Source organism: Rhinoraja longicauda, chromosome 16, assembly GCF_053455715.1.
Source record: "Rhinoraja longicauda isolate Sanriku21f chromosome 16, sRhiLon1.1, whole genome shotgun sequence".
NCBI lineage: Eukaryota > Metazoa > Chordata > Chondrichthyes > Rajiformes > Arhynchobatidae > Rhinoraja > Rhinoraja longicauda.
Genome location: NC_135968.1, coordinates 38,962,383 through 38,987,166, shown reverse-complemented (window position 1 = coordinate 38,987,166; position 24,784 = coordinate 38,962,383). Strand labels below are relative to the sequence as shown.

Genomic DNA, 24,784 nt, shown 5'->3' with positions numbered 1-24,784 from the left:
TCCTGCCTTCTCCCCTTAACCCTTTGACACCCGTACTCATCAAGAATCTATCTATCTATGACTTAAAAATATCCATTGACTTGGCCTCCACAGCCTTCTGTGACAATGAATTCCACAGATTCACCACCGTCTGACTGAAGAAATACCTCCTTATCTCCTTCCTAAAGGTAGGTCCTTTTATTTTGAGGCTATGACCTCTGGTCCTAGACTCTCCCACTAGTGGAAACATCCTCTCCACATCCACTCTATCCAAACCTTTCACTATTAGCATGAAGATCATGCACCTACACAAAGATGGTGCTGATGCATAAACCCCCAGTGGCAGTGGGTGACAGGATATCTTCATTATTCTTCCCTCGTTGGTGGGCCACCCAATCTGCCCAAGTTGAAGTTCTTGGTTTATCCAAAAGGAAGCAGCACAAGGTTAGCTTGTTGATGAAGACAGAAAGGGGAGTAGAGATATATTTTACCGTAGCAGAGTTGGTTCTTACCCTCAACAACTTCTCCTTTGACTCCTCCCACTTCCTCCAAACCAGAGGCGTAGCTATGGGCACTCGCATGGGCCCTAGCTATGCCTGCCTCTTTGTCGGATACACGTCATGAGCCTCCTCCAGTGCCACAGTGAGTCCCACCGGAAATTGGAGGAACAGCACCTCATATTTCGCCTGGGCAGCTTGCAGCCCAGTGGTATGAACATTGACTTCTCCAACTTTAGATAGTTCCTCTGTCCCTCTCTTCCCCTCCCCCTTCCCAGATCTCCCACTGTCTTCCTGTCTCCACCTATATCCTTCCTTTGTCCCGCCCCCCTGACATCAGTCTGAAGAAGGGTCTCGAACCGAAACGTCACCCATTCCTTCTCTCCTGAGATGCTGCCTGGCCTGCTGAGTTACTCCAGCATTTTGTGAATAAATATATTTTACCCTGACTGCTTGTACTTTAGAAGAGGTTGTGAGTGAAGGAATGTGACATGTGATGACAATTTGTTATGGTCTCTGTGTTCTACTAGCAGGCAGTAATTTCTCCTCTGAGGTGAACATTTATTGGAGCCTCCCTTGTTCCAGTTAGTTTGACGCTGCTCCTGGCAGTTCTCTCCAGAATGGAATAGGAAACTGTCACTGAGTGCCATGTTACATGTTAAGGCAACATGTCTGCCTTGGTTGAATAGTTTGTGCTGTGCGTTCGCTCTGAGAATTGCTGTTGAGGTTGTTAAAACGCGCTACATGTGAAATCATTTGGTGGGTCAATCGAAGGCAAGTAAAAATCCTGCTTGATAGTGATTATTGTTGGGTGACTTGGTGGATGTTTTCAAGAGAGAGTTAGATAAAGCTCGATTAGGGCTAACGGAATCAAGGGATATGGGAAGAAAGCAGGAACAGGGTACTGATTCTGGATGATCAGCCATGATCATATTGAATGGCGGTGCTGGCGCTAATGGCCTACTCCTGCACCTATTTTCTACGTGTCCTACGTTTCTATGAGTGAAGGGTGCGCAACCCTTTGGGGTGTGTGTGTGTGGGGCCTTACGGTGCAGTTGATGGAAATGGGGTTTCATGTTTACACTGACCTTTATCATACATGGGAAGTGAGTGAATTTTGTTTACAACATAATCTTGGCCTTTGCCAGTGACTCATCAGGCTATTTATTTCATTATCGTCTCCTCCCACTGCTTTAACATTTGTCAAGCACAATGCTCTGGGTTGAGAATTTGTCTGCTGCGGTCACCTTGTATGTTGGAGTCTTTCAAGGCCACAGGATAAAACCTGACTAACCCTTCTGAACGTGATCAACTACACCTTCTAAGCTACTTTCTGAGACGTCTTGATTGATGTCCACCATTGGTTTTAGCAAGGAAACATCTGTTCTTTCACCGATCAGACTGACATGATCATCACTCACTGGCTTCAACTCGTGTTCCACTCTCAAGTAAACGGGCACCTGTTGGTGCTCTAATATTTACAACAGCTCTGCTGGCATCTTCTGGACACTGAAATGATTGAAATGAGAACACAGCCCAGTGTTCCCAGCATTAAGTTAAATGGCTGTGAGTTAAAGAGGCACAAGAGCCCACAGATGCTATGAAAATCTGGAAGAACTCTGCGGTCAAACACCATCTGTTGAGGCAGAGAGATGGTTGACGTTTCAGGTTGTGACGTTGCATCAGAACTGAGAGTGGAGAGGGAAGGTAGGCAAAACATAGCAGTGAGGTAATAGTGGCTGATAGGTAATATATGGAACCAGATGAACTGGGGAATAAAAAAGGACTGATGTGAATGGATGCTTGATGGGTGACACAGATTCAGTGTGATGCAGGGCCCGTTTCTAGTAGACTTACTCAGCTTCCAATTGTCCCACCAAGTTAGTGCAACTGGGATTTCCACCCATACACCGCACACCCCCCTACATCCCACCCTGAAACAACTTGACAAACAAAGATACCCATAATGGCCCTGCTGATCTCGAAATCTCCCTAAAATGCCCAAAAATCTAAAATTCTCTTTCCAGCCATTTTTCTAACCAGATATTCACCTGTACTGTATTGATTTCTCTAACTTCAAGTAATCCCGCCAGTCCCTCTCTCTCCATCCCTCCCCCACCCAAGTCGCAGCAGCTTCTCATTTTCACCCAACAAACAGCTACCAATGGCCTGTTTCCTCTATCATCATTACTTTTTTAACAAATCTTTCATGCATTGTTCTTTATCTCTCTTTATCATCGTCTACATCTCTCGTTTCACTTTCCCCTGACTAGTCTGAAGGGTGTTGACCCGAAGCGTCACCCATTCCCTCTCTCCAGTGATGCTGACTGTCCCGCTGAGTTACTCCAGCTTTTTGTGTCCATCCACCATCTTTATATTACACCCACTGGCATGTGGTACCTGGAGTAAACTGGAGGACCTTTGATGTTCCAGCATCTGGAGGACCTCTGAAGTTCATAACCCTTTCACTAGCTCCTTACAATCTGCTGCAATCCTCAGCCTGTTACTAACTATTTTGTTGGTACCAGAACAAATTGTGACTCCTGGCTCTTCGCCGCTGCTGTGCTGAATGTTCTTTCGCTGCTCGTTGATCTGGCACAGGGAGGCAACAAACCACCTTTGAATCAAGTGTGTGGCTACAAAAACCCCTATCCTTTGCCAACCCCATCAATCCCTACAACGAATGTTTATTTGATCTTTGTCCTTTCTCGCTATATTCAGCGCTCTTAATATCACCTCCTCTACATCAGCAAGACGAAGCATATATCAGGCAACTGTTGCACCGAACACTTGCACTCCATCTAGCTGTCACCCAGTCTCTCTCTGACTGCACTATCTTGACCACCTCCTGAACAATGCTCTTCATGAAACAGCGTCATCGAGGGACTACAACGATGCCAGCTGTTACTCAAGCTCCAAAGCTAAAGCTTGGGTTCCTCCTGCTGAGTACAGTTTCCATACCTAACATAGCACTGAACATGCATTCCACAAGACTCCATTTTAAAATAAGCTTACTAGGAGAAACCAGAACCTCTGCCCACACCAATAGACAATAGACAATAGACAATAGGTGCAGGAGTAGGCTATTCAGCCCTTCGAGCCAGCACCGCCATTCAATGCGATCATGGCTGATCACTCTCAATCAGTACCCCGTTCCTGCCTTCTCCCCATACCCCCTCACTCTGCTATCCTTAAGAGCTCTATCCAGCTCTCTCTTGAAAGCATCCAACGAACTGGCCTCCACTGCCTTCTGAGGCAGAGAATTCCACACCTTCACCACTCTCTGACTGAAAAAGTGAAAGTAAGCTAATTCAAGCCTGTATTTGTAAAAATGTGACTGATGAAACTAGTACAAATGAATTGAATCAGCAATGTTGGTGATACAACCATACCAGCCCATGAATCCACAATCTGAAAAATCCTTGTGTAAATTGTCCCTAATGTGTGGGATGGAATTAGCGTATGGGTGATCGTTGATCCTGGGATCGCTACTCTTTTGGAAGCTTTACCCCCCCCACTCCGTAACTGACTCAGGGCTACCATCTGGTTCACAGTAGTTCTGCTGGACTTCCACCAGAGAAACAACAATGTCCTTGGAAATAATTACCATCGATTGTTGTTTAAATGTTAAAGCAATCAAAGTAACTCTCTCACAGTACTGAATGTGGTGACATTTTCTCCACTATATTTGAGCCATAAATATTGAGAAACTTCATTTGGCACTCTCTGAGGGGATGACAGAGAAATTACATTGGATATATCCATGGGGCAATAAATTGCAGGGGTGGTGCTAATCCATTCTCATTCCACATTTGATTTTTTTTATTAGATAGCATATTCTGGCTTGTTTACAACTTATGTCAGCAACGCTCTTTACAGTTTTCCTTCCACATTCATCATTATTGCAGTGTGATTATTTAAAACCTTTTAATCTGTCAGGTGCTCCAGCTGATGAACAGAAAGCACATGGAGAAAGCAAATAGCTCTGAATGCCAATGTAATGAGTATTGTTCTTCAAATTTAAAATTGTAGGAAATTTAGGGGTACAATCTTTCAGTCATATGGATTTACTCGATGCATGAACTTGTTTATAATACTTGTTTTTTTCTTGGTCAGAATCTGACCTGAGCTATTAAGGACAGCACAGTAGCACAGCAGTAGACAATAGACAACAGGTGCAGGAGAGGGCCATTCGGCCCTTCGAGCCAGCACCACCATTCAATGTGATCATGGCTGATCATTCTCAATCAGTACCCCGTTCCTGCCTTCTCCCCATACCCCCTGACTCCGCTATCCTTAAGAGCTCTATCGAGCTCTCTCTTGAATGCATTCAGAGAATTAACCTCCACTGCCTTTTGAGGCAGAGAATTCCACAGATTTACAACTCTCTGAGTGAAAAAGATTTTCCTCATCTCTGTTCTAAATGGCCTACCCCTTATTCTTAAACTGTGGCCCCTGGTTCTGGACTCCCCCAACATTGGGAACATGTTTCCTGCCTTTAACGTGTCCAACCCCTTAATAATCTTGTACGTTTCGATAAGATCCCCTCTCATCCTTCTAAATTCCAGTGTATACAAGCCTAGTCGCTCCAGTCTTTCAACAGAGTTGCTGCCTTACAGTGCCAGAGACCCAGGTTTAAACCTGACTATGGATACTGTCTGTATGGAGTCTGTATGTTCTTCCTGTGACCGTGTGGGATTTCTACAGGCGCCCAGATTTCCTCTAACATTCCAAAGACGTACAGGTTTGTGGATTAATTAGCTTGTGTAAATTGTCCCTAATGTGTGGGATGGAATTAGAGTATGGTTGATCGTTGGTCCACATGGACTTGGTGGGCAGAAGGGCCCGTTTCCACACTATATCTCCAAACTAAATGAACTTCAACCTGAAACACTAATTCTGTCTTTCTTTCCACATATGCGACCTGGTTGAATATATCCAGTATTTTCTGTTTTTATTTTAACACAAAGCACAGATTGTATTATTATGGTAAATAGGAAATTAAGTGAGGATTAAAAAGAACGGTTGTATAAGATTGTGGAATATTTATTAATGAAAATACTGTGAATTATGTACATACTTAAAAAAAAAAAGATAAGCATTAAATTATAAATGGAAATTGCCATTACGTCTGAAAAAACTAAAATACTGCCTTTCTAGATAAATTATAAGCTCAGAGAATGTCTGAAAGCATTACATTACAAAACTGTACTGTAAATGGGTTACTTTACTGCGAGCGGCATTTAAAATTATTGCATTGTAAAAAGCCAAATTTTAGAATATGCTGGCAGTTTTGAATGGTTACCTAATATTTTAAACACCAAGCTAACACACGGATTAGGCACTCTACATTTCATGAGTTTCAACAAATTTGATGAGGCAAACAAACTTAATAAAGAGCACAGAGTAATGTAAATAGTCTTGTTATACTGTAGTTTTTCCAATCTTACCGTCACTATTTTCAGACACTAGTAAATACAGAATACATAAATAAACTAAAAAAATTGCTATCTTATTTCTTATATACTGCAATTGTAAGTTAACAGTGCAATTCCACAAGGTGACACTTTGAGTAAAAATTATTTTTATTTCACTGTAATAGCTGCAGCCTTCTTATTGAGCATCAATACCTGTTTGGCAGGTTAATATTAATAATGTAACAACTCAGAGATGACTTTTGGAACTAGCTTCTTTTCTTTAAAATATAAAACACTATTTTAAAACAATGGCATTTAAATTTTACCAAGGTGTCTTAGAATCCAAATGCCCAATGTTCTTGGCAAATAGAACTCAGTGCTATTTTTGTACGGTAGCAATTTAATTTCTACTTTGAATTAGCATTGAGAAAAGTAAATTCTATTTAAAGTACCAGTCCGCCAATCTTCCCCACTTGTAATCCAGCCTCATTTCAGTGTGAGAAGATACCATTTAAAATAAATTAAATCCTTTTCTATCCTATATGTGGGTACTTTAATTATCATGGAGGTTATTCATTTTTACATAATGAGTACAGGGAAATTAAATGATTTTGTTTCAAACTTCGCTTAAATGTCAAGCAAGAATATGGTAAATGTCTTTTAAATAATATACCGGACATTTGAGAAACAATGAAGTAAATACTGGGTAGACACAAAATGCTGGAGTAACTCAACGGGTCAGGCAACATCTCGGGAGAGAAGGAATGGGTGACCTTTCGGGTCGAGACCCTTCTTCAGACTGAAGAAGGGTCTCGACCCATTCCTTCTCTCCCAAGATGCTGCCTGACCCGCTGAGTTACTCCAGCATTTTGTGTCTACCTTCGACTTAAACCAGCATCTGCAGTTTTTTTTCCTATGAAGTAAATACTATTGGTTGGAGATGTCAGAGCTGGTATGTCCTGCAAACTTTAAATTTAAAAATGACCTTATTTTATATTGTTATGATACAATTATCCAAACACTGCACAGATAAGGTGGTTGAAATTCCTTCATCATCCTATCCGTCACTGTGGCTCAGTTATTATTAAGTGAAGTTCCCGTGATGTTTTATCTGAGCTTCCTCTGCCGAATTCTATTTTCTTTGTCCCTCTTTTTGAGAATATTTATGAATTGATTGAAGAATTGTTCTTGATCTTTCCTCTTTTGTACCATTCGAAATCGATGGTCCCTCCCATATTTTTCTGCAAATTCTTGAAACGTGGATCTTGAGAAAGAACAAAGAATCAAAATACTAGTCATTGGGCATAAAACACATGTATCTACACTGATCAGCCAAAACATTATGACCACTGACAGGCAAAGTGAATAACATTGATTATCTTGTTAAAATGGCACCTGTCATGGGGTGGGATATATTAGGCAGCAAGTGAACAGTCAGTTCTTGAAGTTGATGTGTTGGATGCAGGAGAAATGGGCAGGAGTAAAGACCTGAGCGACTTTGACAAGGGCCAAATTGTTATGGCCAGACAACTGGGTCAGAGCATCTCTGAAATGGCAAGGCTTGTGGGGTGCTTCCAGTCAGCAGTGGTGAGTACCTACTGACAGTGGTCCAAGGAGGGACAAACCACAAACTGGCGACAGGGTGTTGGGCGCCCAAGGCTCATCGATGTGCGAGGGCAACGAAGGCTATCCCGTCTGGTCCGAACCGACAGAAGGTCTACTGTGGTACATGTCACAGAAAATTTTAATGGTGGTCACGGGAGGAATGTGTCACAATACACAGTGCATCGCACCCTGCTGCGTATGGGGCTGCACACGGAGGACCAACAGCATATTAGGCAGGTGGTCATAACCTTTTGGCTCATCCGGTCATAATGTTTTGGCTGATCGGTATTTTGAAAAGATAAGTAAGGGTTACATTAGGGTATAAAGCATCAATTTTTGGACTGATTTGCTTTAGATGACGCACGTTACAAAGCAAAATACAGTTTAAAATAGACAATTTAACAAATAATATTTTTAGCTTTTTCATGAAGGAAATTGTAACGGACTCTAAAGCAGAGTGATAAGAGTTTTTCAGGGCAAGAAGAATCGATTTGTTTTTAGTCAGTAAGCACTGTGCTTTAATTTGCTAATAATATATTCCTTTATTCGTCCCACACCGGGGAAATGTACAATATTATACGGGAAGAAGGATGCTGCTTATTCTAAACTCCTTGTTTACGTAGTCCAGCAGATTTAATAGCTCGGTACGATGACCATTCCATAGAGGCAAAAAAAACAATGCCATCGACATCACAAATAATTGGAATTTGACATTACTTTGGCAAATGACAGAGCAAAGAATCATGATAGGCAATCTATTGACAAAGGATAAAATCCAAATCCATCACGTGTAGCTGGATGAGTTCGGTTAAAATGGTACCAGCTTGAATGGGCAAATGAAACACATTAAAGATATCCTGTAAAGTGGCACAATAATATGCTGCTTTTCAAAGATGATGAGTTGTGGTCTTCAGTGAGTTATGAGTTTAATTTCAATAACTAGAAAATCAATTCACATCCGTTGGGGCAATGGGTTAAAAGTCAGTAAATTACTAAGTCATGTTATTGTAAGAAAACGTAATATATTCAAATCAAAATCCTCCCACTCCAATTCTATTGGAGGCATTCACCATATTAACCATTTAAAATAAATGAATAAGCAGCTCTACTGAGATAAAATTAACATGAATATATTACTTTTCATTCATGAAGATTGCTTGTTGTAACTTTCAGCATTAATGTTTTTTCTACTTTTTTTCTAGATTAGAATGGGAAATAAGGATTTAATGAGTGTGTGTAAGACCTCATTTGAAAATGCAATTTACGAAAAACTCAATGAAATGGATGTACTGTAATTGAGTGAATGGCCATAAAAATATATTCACTAACTTCTTCAATGTTAAAGCCCAGTACTGATTTGGACTCAGATACAAAAGGAGATCTTAATCAAAAGTAAACTTCATTGAAAAGGGCACCAGGAAAATGGTGTAAAGCTCAAGGAATATCAAAGGGCTTACAAAATGTATCAAAATGATACATATCAAAACGAATTTAAAGATAGAAGTGAGTGATTGAAAGGATATCGCTCAAACTCTTTAAAATAATATGGAATGAGAAAGATTTCAATCACATCGGATAAAGCATAATATGATAATTGAAATAAAACAGGAAAGTAAACACAATTGCAAAATCTACTGGATAATTCATTTACTCCCTAAATACGTCCTGGGAATAATTGTGCATTTAAGCAGATCCCAACACATTTTCTGTGACCAGTTTCAGGAGAATGAGGTCATCCTGCAATTGTTAAAGCCATATACATCACGATTCATAGAATTTTGGAAATTAAGTTCTAGTTAAAATCTACACCAGAAGGTGGGAGAGACAATCATTGCTTCTTTTACACCTATTTTAAATGTATCTCAAAGAATCAGTGGCACAATTTTAATGAATAAGGAAATAGTTGTTTCACTATCGGTAAATCATCACTAGTTGTTCAACCCTGCCTTGTGCTATACAATGTTCCTTACATTACCACAGCGATTACACTTGGTTATGATAAGCTTTGGGTCGTGACATGAGTTATACAAGTACAAAAGATAGACACAAAATGTTGGAATAACTCCGTGGGACAGGCAGCATCCCTGGAAAAAAGGAATGGGTGACGTTTTAAGTCGAGACCCTTCTTTAGACTAGAGTCAGGGGAAAGGAAAACGATATATAAACAGTGATGTAGAGAGATATAGAACAAATGAATGAAAGGTGATGGCGGAAAAGTAATGATAAAGGAAACAGGCCATTGTTAGGTGTTTGGTAGGTGAGAACGGGAACCTGGTGTGACTTGGGTGGGGGAGGGATGGAGAGAGAGGGAATGCAGGGTTTACTTGAAGTTAGAGAAATCAATATTCATGCCAGTGGGCTGTAAGCTGCTCAAGCAAAACATGAGGTGCTGTTCAATTGTGATTAGCCTCAATCTGACAATGGAGGAGACCTAGGACAGAAAGGTCAGTGTGGGAATAGGAAGGGGAATTAAAGTGTTGAGCAACTGGGAGATCAGGTAGGTCGAGGCAGACTGAGTAAAGGTGTTCAGCGAAATGATTGCCCAGTCTACATTTGGTCTCACCAATGTATAAGAGTCCACATCTTGAACAACGGATACAGTTGGTGATGTTGGAGGAGATGCAAGTGAACCTCTGGGGGCTAACCTGAAAGGGCTATCGCGGTCCCTGGACAGAGTTGAGGGACCAGGTATCTGGACAGGTGTTGTATCTCCTTCGGTTGCAGGGGAAGGTACCTGGGAAAGGGGTGGTTTGGGTGGGAAGGGATGAGTTACAATATATAAGTACATTTATCTTCTGAAGAAATAAGAAGATGTGAGACATTTAATTTTATCTCTATTCCACTGTGGTCCTAACATTCAGCAATCTTAAAGTGTAATGGATTGTTTACAAAACATTGTTAATCTTTTGTTTTTGCATAGTTCCAAGCAGAAAAGGATTATTTAAAAATGTTTGATACGCAAGCAAATAATTTGCAGATTGTACTTACTGAAAGTTTGACTTAGGTTAATGATGGCAAGCATTAACATTAGTTATTGCAGTCTGAGAAGGATTTATACTTCAGGTCAAAGCCTTACTTAAATTATAATACGTGGCCTTTAAAAGAGCTTTATTAGTTCTTTGCTTAACATCAATCTCTTCGTTTGAAGGCCAGGCTCTTAATTTAATCAAACAAGTCTATAAAACTTTGCCCAAATTGTATTTTACACATTGGATTTATTGATGTTTATTTAACAATAGAAATCGGATGAAAAGGTCATGAGGTCACGATTTCTGTTAATAATTCAAAAAAAATGTCACAGGAAAGAAGTCAGTCCTGCATGAATTAAATTGACCCGATCCTTCCCTCCACGATGAAGGTGATATTGTATAGAAAAAATAATACCTCATAAAGTTGATAGAAAACTCAATGCTTACAGCCCACTGTAAAAATGAGTCTGAGGATGGGATGACAATAGACAATCACGGGATGGGGGCCAGCTGGAGCAACAGGTTGGCCCACCTGACTCCTTTTGTTCAGATGGTCCACTCCTTGCCGTTCCCTGTGGCCTTCTCTCCTCCCTCCCATGCAACCTCCCCGGTCACTGTCTTTATTCAGGCCTGTGGCAGGCACTAAAGATCCAAGGCATCAAAGTGATTTTTTTTTTACATGAGGACTTTGATTTTTTTTTGGAGTGAGTTTCAATTTATAACAACAAAAATGTTTAAGGCCCAATTTCTGGGCAATGGTTTCTAAATATTACGCGATAAAGTTGAGTGAAATTTACTTTTACTTTTGTAAAGAGATGATGGCTAGAGCAGAGAACCTACACTTAAGTTCATGCAACGAGTTAGATTATAAGAATAAAATACTATCTAATCAGTTTGCTTCTCTGGAAAATTGAGCCATGAAAGCTATTATTACCATAAGTTTGTACGTTCTCCCCGTGATCGGCATGGGTTTTCTCTGAGATATTTGGTTTCCACGCACACTCCAAAGATGTACAGGTTTGTAGGTTAATTGGCTTGGTATAAATGTTAAATTGTCCCTAGTGTTTGTTGGGATAGTGTTAACGTATGGTGATCGCTGGTCAGTGCGGACTCGGTGTGCTGAATGGTCTGTTTTTGCGCTGTATCTCTAAACTAAACATATTATTTTTGATATACTCTATATATAGAGTATATCAAAAAAATATATATTTATATATATATATACACAATCTGTATATTCTAATCTAACAGATTTCACACTTTAATTCATCTTTAGTGTGCATTTCATGCACATCTTCAGTGGGCAGTTATCAATTAAGTTGTTTTGAATGAATGAGAAATAAAGAACATTGACCTTTGGGGTAAATACTTTTCTTAAAATTCTGTGACTATACATTTAATCTGAACTAAAGCTGCTTATAAATTATTTTTGATATACCGTATATATATTTTGGTATGAGCCATGGTATAACCGTGAGCCATGAAAGCTATTATTACCATAAGTTTGTACGTTATTTTTGATATACCGTATATATATTTATATATATCCCTCCAGGGATAAATATATATACGGTATATCAAAAATAACGTACAAACTTATGGTAATAATAGCTTTCATGGCTCACGGTTAGCATAGATACTTGTGATAAAATGGATACAAGTGGGTCTCATCTTGGAGATTTATTGCCATTAAGGAAGAAGCAGAGCACTATGTATGTAGCTTTTGCATCCAGTTTCTATGTGAGCCAGTTTACCCAAAGCAACCTGCTCACTTCAACAGAATGACAAGATATTTCTTGGCAGCGGATGCCCAGGATTATCATAAATATTGAACTAAAACTCATATGAGCTATTAAAATAGTTCTGTCGCTAGGATTTGGGCTGGTGCCAAGTCCAGGCCAGATGGAGGAACAGAAGACCTAATGCATTTTCAGTAGGATGATGGGCTTCCATAATTTTTAAACCCAGTTGTGTCCAGAAACTATACTGAAGTTTCTTTGGTTTATGTACTGGTATGACAGCAAATGCTCAATGTTCTGAAACTGTTGCAGGAATATTAGTAAAACCACTACAAACTCATTTCTGGACGGTATTGTTAAATCTATAAAATAATATTGCTTGTGCTTTCCAATCACCTTGGAAAAGGCCACCATGGAAATTTGACCAATTTCCCTCCAGGGATAAATAAAGTTCTATCGTATCGTATCGTATCGTATCGTAAATTTAGTTCAAATGATTTTAATCGAACTTAATTTTGGAGTTACAGCACAATGCTCTTCTGCCGCGATACAATACAATGCATTTAGTGCCACCAATCAATGAGATGAATTCCTAGGCATATAAATAACATCTTTGTAACAATATGCATGTATCTACCAAACGTATAATTAAGTTGCTGAAATTGATGCTTAATTACAACCATCTCCCTTGCAATACAGCTATGCAGCTCAATTTTTTAAACTCTTCAAATTTCCAGATGTTTATTACATTTCAAAAATTCTAAAATAAACACAACAAATGCTGGAAATGCTCAGCAGGTCAGGTCACGTTTGTGGGAGGAGAAAGAGTGTTGACGTTTTCAGTTGAAGATCTTTGGTCCGAACCAGGAAGGAGAGAAGAGGCGTTTGTTAAACTGCAGGGAGGATGCTGGAGGGAGGGGGGTGTTGCCTTTGAAAGGAAAAACCTGGGTAACCATGGAGAAACGTTGTAAACAAGGTTGTGTAATCAATGAGTGAAAGGATCAGTTAGAGCAGGTCAAGCTGTGCATGTCTGGAGGTCAAGCTGTGCACTTCTGGAGAGAAAAAAAGGGGGGAAAAAGGAAACAAGCTGATTTAATTTTGCTACCTGCATCTGCGATATTGACTCAACCAACACCTCTCTCTCCCCCACCCGTCGTTGTACTAGTTTCAAAGTCATCTTGTTGAGTCTCATTGTCAGTAACTCGTTCTCACCTAGCCCACAGCTAACTATGGCCTGTTTCCTTTATCATTGTTACTTTATTGAATACCTTTCATTCATTTGTTCTATATCTGTCTATATCACCTCTCATTTCTCTTTCCCCTGAGTCTCATTCTGAAGAAGGTTCTCGACCCAAAACTGACCTTTTCCTTTTCTCCAGAGATCCTGTCTAACCCGCTGAATTACGCCAGCTTTTTCTGTCTATCTTCTATATTTTTTTCGCTCTTTCTTTTCAAATCTTTTTATTAAATTTCAAAAAATAATAAACATAAGTGATATTGATACATAGGGATCAGGATTACATTAACAACAAATGTAGCCTTAATATAAATCCAGTTTCAAAATACATATAGGGTATAGACCTCCCAGTCTCTATGTAATTATAGATAAAAGGTTAAAAGAGAACTTATATATATATATATTTTTTTTAAGATAAAAAGAAAAAAAAACCAATTTCTTTTTTACCCCCCTAAACTAAAATAAGCAAACAAACAAAAAAAAACCCCAAAACATGTGTGCCAGGGTTACATTCCATGTACATATTTTCCAATCCTACATTATTTAATCCTATCTAGCTATCTTTCTATTTCTTTCCACCTCATGTACTTAAGCTTTCCTATAAAGCTTGAAGCAATTGAAAACACATAATTAACTCCACAGAAATACAACAAACAAAATTGAACTGTTTTTATTCCATTTGTTAGTCATTGCAAATAGTTAAGTAGAGTGATATTCAAAGATCCTGAATATCAAAGAGGCTGTTCAGGAAGTTGACTTTGGAGTCAGTGAATTGATTGAGAATCTCAATTGTTCACTCATTGCTATAGAATCTCATGCCAATAAAAGCAATAAAATGCCATGTTGTATTTGGAAAGCAATCACTCAACATCGCATGCAAGAAAAAATCAACTATTTTCCAATGTTAATAATTTGCTATATGAAACATATAACCTATTATTGCTTACAATACTTCTTGATTGTTTAGCATTGGGATGAATGGTATGATAACAGTGGTGTCATAGAGTTGTAGCATGTGGAAATAGACCCTTCGGCCCAACTTGCTCATGCCGCCCATGACGATCAAGATTCCCCATCTGTACTAGTCCCACCTGCCCCTGTTTAGGCCATATCTCTCTAAACCTTGTGTAGGAAGGAACTGCAAATGTTGGTTTAAACCGAAGATATACACAAAAAGCTGGAGTATCTCAGTGGTTCAGACAATATCTCTGGAGAAAAGGAATCGGTGACGTTTCTGGTCAAGATCCTTCATCAGACCTTATGTGTCTATTTCTCTAAACCTTTTCTATCCCATGTACCTGTCCAAATGTCTTTTAAATGTTGTAAGTCAGGAACTTGTTTTACATTTCGCCTTCAATGTCACGGTGCACGCCTCAGTGCACGGTGGCGCAGCGGTAGAGTTGCTGCCTTACAGTGAATGCAGCGCCGGAGACTCAGGTTCGATCCTGACTACGAGTGCTGTACTGTACGGAGTTTGTACGTTCTCCCCGTGACCTGCGTGGGTTTTCTCCGAGATCTTCGGTTTCCTCCCACACTCCAAAGACGTACAGGTTTGTAGGTTAATTGGCTGGGCAAATGTAAAAATTGTCCCTAGTGGGTGTAGAATAGTGTTAATGTGCGGGGATCGTTGGGCGGCGTGGACCCGGTGGGCCGAAGGGCCTGTTTCTGCGCTGTATCTCTAAATCTAAAAAATCTAAATCTAAATCTACAAAAATTAAAAGTATGAAAATAGGATGCTGAAAAATTTTCATCCACCTTATACTAGTGCACACAGTAACAACAGATCCGAATAATTCTAGATTGAAAGGGGTAAGATGCATGTGAGAAGCTGTGGGGAGACCTGATAGAAGTATATAAAATTATGAGAGGTACAGATATCTAGTCACTGACTTTATCCCAGGTTGGAAATGCTAAATATTAGAGGATATATGTTTAAACTGAGAGTGGGAGAGTTTAAAGCAGATTTGCGAGCCAGGCTTTTCACACAGAGTGGTTAGTAGCATCAAAGAAGCATTTAGTTGGGCACATGAACAGGTAGAGGATTGAAGGATATAGACCATGTGCAGGCAAATAGGATTCATCTAAATTGGCATCACGATTAGCACAGACATTGTGGGCCAAAGGGCCTGTTCCTGTACTGTACTGTTCTACATTCTATGTTTGAAAAGTCAAACTAGCATTTTGCCTCAATGCCACCTAATTTATTTTCTATTCATGTTCTACTCCATTCCATTTTCTCCTCTTTTAACCGTGGAGAAAGGCATGAAGACTGGGGAACTTGGGACAGTTCATGGAAGTGTCTTGACGGCAGTCAATGTTATGACTGACGAGGTACTGAACGGCCTAAGGCATATGAAGGTAGATAAATCTATTGGACTTGCTTAGATATATCCAAGGACAGTGTGGGAATCTAGAGAGGAAAATGCAGGCGACCTGGCTGAGATATATATGAATCATCGTTAGATACAGCTGAGGTGCGATAAGAGGGGAGGGTGGCTAATGCTGTGCCTCGGGCCACAAGAAGGGCCACAAGAAATCCCAGGGAACTACGGACCAGTAGCTCAAACATCTGTGGAAAGCCAGTTACTGGAGAGTATTCTGAGGGATAAGGTGTATGTGCATTTGGATAAATAGGGGCTAATTAAGGATAGTCAGCACAGGTTTGTACGTGGGAGATTGTCTCACAATTCAGATTTTTTGAAGAAGTAACCAAAAAGGTTGATGAGGGCAAAGCTGGAGATGTTGTCCATATGGACTTCAGCAAGGCATTTGATAAGGTTCTATATGGTAGGCTGCTCTGGAAGGTTAGATCGCACATGGAGAACTAGCTGACTGGTTAGAAAATTGGCTCAATGGAAGGAAGCAGAAGGTGGAAGAGGCTGGAGGTTGTTGATCAGACTGGAGGCCTGTAACTAGTGGTGTGCCTCAGGGATAGGTGCTGAGCCCATTGATGTTTGTGGTTTATATCAAAGATTTGGATGAGAATGTAGAAGGCAAGATTAGTAAGTTTGCAGATGACACTAAATTGGATAGACACAAAATGCTGGAGTAACTCAGCGGGTCAGGCAGCATCTCGGGAGAGAAAGAATGGATGACGTTTCAGGCTTCTTCAGACTGAAGAAGGGTCTCGACCCGAAACGCACCCATTCTTTCTCTCTTGAGATGCATGCCTGACCCGCTGAGTTACTCCAGCATTTTGTGTCCACCTTCGATTTAAACCAGCATCTGCAGTTTTTTTCCTACACACTAAATTGGGTGGTATCGTAAATAACAAAGATAGTTATCAAAAATTACAGCAGGATCTTGATCAGTTAGGCAAGTGGGCTGAGGAATGGCAATGGAGTTTAATGCAGATAGGTGCAAGGTGTTGCATTTTGGGAAGTCAAACCAGGACAGAACCTTCACAGTGAATGGAAGGGCTCTGAGAAGAGTTGTAGAACAGAGGGATCTAGGAGTGCAGGTACATAGTTCCTTGAAAGTGGTGTCATATGTGGACAGGGTGGTCAAGAATTATTTCGGAAATTGACCTTCATCAGTCAGGGTGTTAAGTATAGAAATTGGGATGTTATGTTACAGTTGTACAAGATGTAGGTTGGACCACATTTGGAGTATTGTGTTCAGTTTTGGTCACCCTCCTATGAGAAGGTTATTGTTAAGCTGGAAAGAGTGCAGAGAAGATTTACGAGGATGTTGCAAGGAATTGAAGGCCTGAGCCACAGGGAGAGATTGGGCAGGCAAGGGCTTTATTACTTGAATCACAGGAGGATGACGGGTGATCTTATAGAGGTGTATAAGATCATGGGGGGGAATAGATAGGGTAGATGCACAGAGTATTTTCCCTCAAAAACCAAAAGACATGGGTTTAAGGTGAGAGCATAAAGGTTTAACAGGAACCTGGGGGAGAGGGCAACCTTTTCACACAGAGTGTGGTGGGTGTATCGAACAAACTGCCAGAGGAGGTAGTTGAGGCAGGTTCCAAAACAACATTTAAAATACATTTGGACAGGTGCATGGATAGGAAAGGTTTAGAAGGATATGGGCCAAATGGAGGCAGGTGGGACTAGTGTAGATGGGCAGTTTAGTTGACATTATAAAGTTGGGCTGAAGGGCCTATTTCCATGATGTATGACTCTATGTTTTTATTAAAGATTTTTAGATTTAGAGATACAGCGCGGAAACAGGCCCTTCGGCCCACCGAGTCCGCGCCGCCCAGCGATCCCCGCACATTAACACTATCCTACACACACTAGGGACAATTTTTACATTTACCCAGTCAATTAACCTATATACCTGTACGTCTTTGGAGTGTGGGAGGAAACCGAAAATCTCGGCGAAAACCCACGCAGGTCACGGGGAGAACGTACAAACTCCGTACAGACGGTGCCCGTAGTCAGGATCGAACCTGAGTCTCCGGCGCTCCATTCGCTGTAAGGCAGCAACTCTACCGCTGCGCCACCGTGCCGCCCACCGCCACCGTGCCGCCCACTATCTATGCAAAGTACTTTCTACTTCATATCCATGCAGTCTAACAGAATCTCAGTGCAAGATAGGTAAATTAAAAAAAAAAAAAAAATGCCAGACAAATACAGCAGGTCAGGCAGCATCTGTGGAGGTCTGGGTCAAGGCCATGTATCAGAGTATCCTGTTAATGACGAGGTTCTTCACATTTCTACCTATGCTCTGCTTGACACTGTTTGTAGAAAGATAGTGCCTGATGCATTGTTCGCCCCCAAAGTATCCAAAAAGCAGTTTGTTTCTTGTTTTGCTTCAGATTATAGCATCTGCAGTCTCTTGTGTCTCCATGCTAATATCAAATTTAGGCAGAAAATATAAAAGTACCCAATTGATATTCTCAGTTTTGCTGTATTCGGTACCAAGAGAATTTTAAGGCGTTTCCTAGGACATGCCCCACAACAACATTGACTCCACGGTAATTACTGCCCGGAATAGAATGATTTTAGTATTCTGTATTCTAAGCAAGTACGAGGATTACACTAGTGGCAACAGTCTAGTTGTGGCATCAAAAATAGAATTATTACTGATGCAAGAAATTATGTGCTGACTAGCACTGTAATAAGTTAAATATTGAAATATATATTTTGATAATTATGACAACATTATTAGCTGTCGTTACAGTTCATTATCTATTCAAATAGTATCTCTCATTATTACATGGTACAAGTGCAGACTTTTCAAGAATTTATTGTGCTGCATTAGCACCAATCTTGTCTTCTTTTCCCTGTCCATGAAATATTGAATCAGATATAAATTAAGTCGAAGGAAGGGAGATAAAAGGGAATATGTAAACTGAACAACATTTCCATCCTAAATTTTCATTGTAACCATTTGACGTACACCATATTGTTCAATTGGTGTCATAGGTGTCAATAGACAATAGACAATAGGTGCAGGAGGAGGTCATTCGGCCCTTTGAGCCAGCACCGCCACTCAATGTGATCATGGCTGATCATTCTCAATCAGTACCCCGTTCCTGCCTTCTCCCCATACCCCCTGACTCCGCTATCCTTAAGAGCTCTCTCTTGAATGCATTCAGAGAATTGGCCTCCACTGCCTTCTGAGGCAGAGAATTCCACAGATTCAAAACTCTCTGACTGAAAAAGTTCTTCCTCATCTCAGTTCTAAATGGCCTACCCCTTATTCTTAAACTGTGGCCCCTTGTTCTAGATTTGGTGTCCTGATTTGATACGTAATTCAATCTAACCATTTCAGCTCCGGCAGTTTTGGTTTATGATAAATTCAACTATAAGCCAAGGATGTATCAGTACTGTGTAGGAAAGAACTGCAGATGCTGGTTTAAATCGAAGAGACACAAAATGCTGGAGCAACTCAGCAGGACGGGCAGCATCTCTGGAGAGAAGAAATGGGTGACGTTTTGGGTCAAGACCCTTCTTCAGTCTGATGTCAGGGGAGTGGGCGGTACAGAGATAAAATGTAGTCAGAAACATTAAGACTGGTCGGAGAACTGGGAAGAGGGAGGGGACTGAGAGAGACAAAAAGCAAGGGCTACAGTATTGGTTGATTTTTGGTTTTGGATTTGCTGTGGGTGGTGGGATGTGGGAATGACAGTGCTGAAGCATCTTGACTCTCAGCAAACCTTTTCCCACTCAAGATAAGACACAAAATGTTGGAGTAACTCAGCGGGACAGGCAGCATCTCTGGAGAGAAGGAATGGGTGACGTTTTGGGTCGGGGGCCTTCTCCCATTCCTTCTCTCCAGAGATGCTGTCTAACCCACTGAGTTACTCCAGCATTTCGTGTTTATCTTCGGTGTACACCAGCATCTGCAGTTCCTTCCTGCACTTTCCCACTCATTTGATTCCTTGCTTCCACATTTAACGCCGTGATTCAGCATAGACAGAGATGGCAAGGCCTTAACAGCCTCCTCTATGGCTCACCCTCAAAAATCATCAGTAAACTTCAATACATTCAAAACTCCGCTGCCCGTCTACTCACCCACTCCCCGATCCGTGACCATATCACCCCTGTCCTTTACAAGCTCCACTGGCTCCCCATCCCCCAGAGAATCCAGTACAAAATCCTCCTCATGACCTACAAAGCCCTCCATAACCTGGCCCCATCCTACCTGACTGACCTCCTCCACAGGCACACTCCCACCTCCACCCTCCGCTCTGCTGCTGCCAACCTCCTGTCCCCCCCCCATCCGGACCAAACTCAGATCCTGGGGGGACAGGGCTTTCTCCATCGCTGCTCCCACCCTCTGGAACTCACTACCCCAAACCGTCAGAGACTCCTTCTCACTCACCACATTCAAAACATCACTGAAGTCTCACCTGTTCAGCACTGCCTTCAACCACTGACCGTCACCTCACCTTCTGTCTCCTTTTTCTGTTCGTTTACTTATTTATCTATTTATTTTCTTCTCTATGTTCTAGTAATCCCTGTAAAGCGTCTTTGAGTGTTTGAAAAGCGCTATATAAATGTAATGCATTATTATTATTATTATTATTAACGGGTGGCTGGGCACATGGATGGTCCTCGCAATTTGCCTGATTTGTTCCCATGAGGCTCATGTGGTTTTGGTGATGAGATCCCTCTATCATCATCATATCATATATATACAGCCGGAAACAGGCCTTTTCGGCCCTCCAAGTCCGTGCCGCCCAACGATCCCCGTACACATTAACACTATCCTACACCCACTAGGGACAATTTTTACATTTACCCAGCCAATTAACCTACATACCTGCACGTCTTTGGAGTGTGGGAGGAAACCGAAGATCTCGGAGAAAACCCACGCAGGTCACGGGGAGAACGTACAAACTCCTTACAGTGCAGCACCCGTAGTCAGGATTGAACCTGAGTCTCCGGCGCTGCATTCGCTGTAAAGCAGCAACTCTACCGCTGCGCTACCGTGCCGCCACCGTACCGACACCTCTGTGTCGGCGCACTGTCAAAGGCGTAACAGCAAATCACATGGGGCTGCTGACAGACTGAATAGTTCAGACTTCCCTTCCTATGCCCTGAATTGGAATGTCTTAATTTGAAAACTAACCTTGGTAGGAATTTAAATAAAATATACACCTCATGACAATTGACTTTGATGGTATGTTGCCTTGAATTCTGAAAGGCTTCTGGCAAAAACTACCTTTGTCTGTGCAGTGTTTCTGGGATTCAAACTCTGGACTTTAAAAGTGATATCCATCACCTGCCTCATCCTTCCACCCGCGATTAAATTATATTCAAGCGCAGAACAGCATCAATATTCATGTCAATGAACATCAAAGGGTTTCCAATTATTATCGGGGCACAGCAATGCTACAAATAAGTCAAAGGTGTATGTTATTGCCTTGCACCAATTTTATCAACCATTTATAAACTTGCTGGGGTCACTCATACCTATTTTAAATGCTCTCTTTCCCACTCCACCTCCCTACTAGGTCCATCGTATCGTATTGTATCGTAGGAAAAGTGGCTTCCCATCTGCTGTGGTCGATGGTGCCTCACCTGCATCTCCTTCATTTCCTGCACTTCTGCTTTCACCTCACCTCCCCCCAGGCAGAACAGGGATAAGGTTCCCTTGATCCATATCTTTCACCCCTACCAACCTTTGCATCCTTCGCCTTGCCGCCAGCTGCTATGCGATCCCACGATACCTTCCCCGCCACACCCTTCTCTGTTTTCCGCAGGGACCACTCTCTCTGTGACTACCTGGCTCACCAGCCCCTTTCCGCTCACCCCCCCCTCTCCTCTAGCACTGTCTCCTGCAACTCTAGGAAGTGTTCTTACACCTCGTGTCTCGCCATCATTATGGACCTAAACAGCCCTTCCAGATGAAGTAGAGGTCCACATGCACCTCCTCTAACCTTGTCCATTACGTTGGCCGTTAGTCATCCTGAGCTCCCAGTTGCGTGTTGTTCCACCTCCTCTTCCCATTCCCACACCCTTCTATCTCTCCCTGGTCTTCTCCGCCACCAGGGTGCGGCCTAGCACAAACTAGACAAACACCATCTCATATTCTACCTGGGTAACTTATAATCCAATTATATGAACACTGAATTTTCCAATTTCAGGTAACCCACACCCCTTGCATTCCTTTCCTCTCCTTCTGACCCACCCAGGTTTTCTCACTGCCCGTATTTCCAACGCTCCCATGCCCCCATTATCCAGTTGCTTTCTCTACCCTACTCCAGTCCCTCTGCCCATCAGCTGCACACTATATCTATTGCATCTCCTGTCCACTCTTCCACTTAGAGATAATCATAAAACCATACAGCGTGGAATCAGGCTCTTCAACCCAGCGCATCCATGCCGACCAATATGCTCCAACTAAGTTAGTCCCATTTGCCTGCATTTGGCCTACATCCCTCCTAACCATTTTTATCCATGTAACTGTCCAAGTGTCTTTTTAGTGGCTGTTATAGACAATAGACAATAGACAATAGGTGCAGGAGTAAGCCATTCAGCCCTTCGAGCCAGCACCGCCATTCAATGCAATCATGGCTGATCACTCTCAATCAGTACCCCGTTCCTGCCTTCTCCCCATACCCCCTCACTCCGCTATCCTGTTGTAGTACCTCCCTCAGCTGCCTCCCCAGGGAATTAATTCCATATCCCCGCCACCCTCTGAGTGAAAAGGTTGCCCCTCAGTTTCCTATTAAACCTTTCCCCATAAAGCCATGTCTTCTAATTCACCCTATCAATTCCCCTCATGATTTTATACACTCTATAAGACCACCCCTTAGCCTCCTTCAAGCAATAAAGTCCGAGCTTGCCCAATCTCTCCCAGAAGCTGAGACCCTCAAGAGCTGGCAACATCCACTTGGTTAATCTTCTCTGGTTCCCTTATCACCTTCCTTCTTTATCAAATTTCAGAATCTGCAGTCCTTTGCTGTCTCCACTTATCACCTTTGTCCATATCAGCCTCTGTCCATAGCTCCCTCCTCTGTTCCCACCACCTACTCTGTCTTCCCCTTCCCCCCCCCCCCCCCCTCAGCACTTCATGTTTGTCATCTCCCCTCTACACTCTCAGTCCGGATGCAGGGTCTGGAGCCGAACACATTGACTATCCCTCTGCCTCCACAGATGCTGCCGGATCTGCTGAGTTCCCCAGGCAATCTGTTTCCCCCCTGCTTGTGAGAAATGCAGATGAAAATCTTTAGAGATAAATAATAGGAGAAATTATAACAGAAATAATAAGAGAAATATGACCTGAGTGAACCAGATTTTAACAGCAGCTGCTCAGTGTTTGTCGGGATAGCCTGGTCTCATGGACCTCCTGAAAAAATAAATGTCAGCACAGGTTAGGGACTGTGATGTGTATGAAGGAACTGCAGATGCTGGTTTAAACCGAAAATAGGCAAAAAATGTTGGAGTAATTCCAGCTTTTCATGTCTCTTTAAGGACTGTGATGATATGTATTGCTATCTGAAAGAGGTGTTAAAATATTCCATTGCCTTTCCATGAATGTCCCTGTTATCATCTTGTGAATCAAAGACTCATTGATCTATAGGGTAGCAGTAATTTGACTGAAGTCCTTGTACATTTTATCTTCCAGCCTGTCCAAGTTTGATTGAGCTCTCAGTTTGTAAGTTCCATTATGTCAAAGATACTCTTGCCAGGGTGTCACACATTTGTTGCAGTTTGCCATTTGTTGTCGGGTATGTGCTGAAACAGCACAACATTTGCTAACGGACTTCTATTTACTCTCTGACAAGTGAGAATAGTTCTTTAAGTTATTGACACAGAAAACTTCCTCTTAAAGACGGAGTCTTTGTGTTTTTACCTGTATTCTGCTTAGTCTCAAAGATAGATACAATAAGCTGGAGCAACTCAACGGGTCAGACAGCATCTCTGGAGAAAAGGAATGGGTGGCGTTTTGGGTCGAGACCCTTCTTCATTCCTCCAGCTCTGCTTAGTCTCACTGTTTAAAGATAGTGCTTCATCTTGTTCTCCTACCCTTTCAGTCCTGCAATCTGCCCAGCTTCACTGCAGGAATATTGCATTATGTAAGGAAGATGTTGTACTGAGTTTAAGAGGAACTAGGAACTGTGCGTACAAGGACATACAATAAACTAAAGCAGCGTTTCTCAACCGGGGTTGCCCAGAACGCTAAGGTTCTGCGAGAGGTTGCTAGGGGTTCCGAGAGAAATAGTGAGAAATGGGCTAATGGTGTAAATGCACTTTTGAGTCATTTTTGTGTTTAATTTCATATTCGTAATTTTATTATACACGTACGGCATATTCTTGGAAAATTCTTGGGTATTACAATAAAGTCTTCAACCTGTTATATCATTTTAAAGTATAATAATCATAGGGAATATATTTAGCGAAGTCAGTGTGAAACGGCCTTTAGTGGTCAGCGGACAGGAGCTGTACGTGATGGATTCGTGTATCCTCACACGTGACTCACTCCAGTACAGACGCATGCATGGTCTACTCCAGTCCAGTGCTTCCTGGCGTGCAGGTACAGTCCCTCATTCACACACGTTATTTAGTAATTTTTGCCCTTCATTTAGGGATGTTATAAGAATTTTAAAAATGTAAGTATGTTTATGTTTATTTTTGTTAGTTTATGAAAAGTTCATGTGTGTTGTTTTCTCTCTCTCCCTTCTCTCTCTCTCTCTCTCTCTCTCTCTCTCTCTCTCTCTCTCTCTCTCTCTCTCTCTCTCTCTCTCTCTCTCTCTCTCTCTCTCTCTCTCTCTCTCTCCTCCAAGGTTAGTTCTTCTGTTTGCCTTTATTTGCTTCAGTTTCATTTGTTTAAGTGTTATTTATCAAATTATGTGGGCTGCAGTCTGATCGTACACTCTAGATGAGATTTACTGACCTATCCCTGGGCAAGTTCTGGTTTTCTGTGAAAGAAG

At 41.6% G+C, this 24,784-nt stretch overlaps 1 protein-coding gene across 4 annotated transcripts in view; it reads right to left on the bottom strand.

Annotated features, from left to right (window-relative positions):
- Window positions 1-6,715: 6,715 nt before the first annotated feature.
- Window positions 6,716-24,784, bottom strand: part of tcerg1l (transcription elongation regulator 1 like) — a 563,581-nt gene continuing 545,512 nt past the window's right edge. For all 4 annotated transcript variants that reach the window (XM_078413654.1, XM_078413653.1, XM_078413652.1 and 1 more), the window contains one exon: window positions 6,716-7,157. In XM_078413654.1, coding sequence (XP_078269780.1) covers window positions 7,026-7,157 — 132 coding nt within the window. In that variant the 3' untranslated portion in view covers window positions 6,716-7,025. The remainder of the gene's footprint in view (window positions 7,158-24,784) is intronic.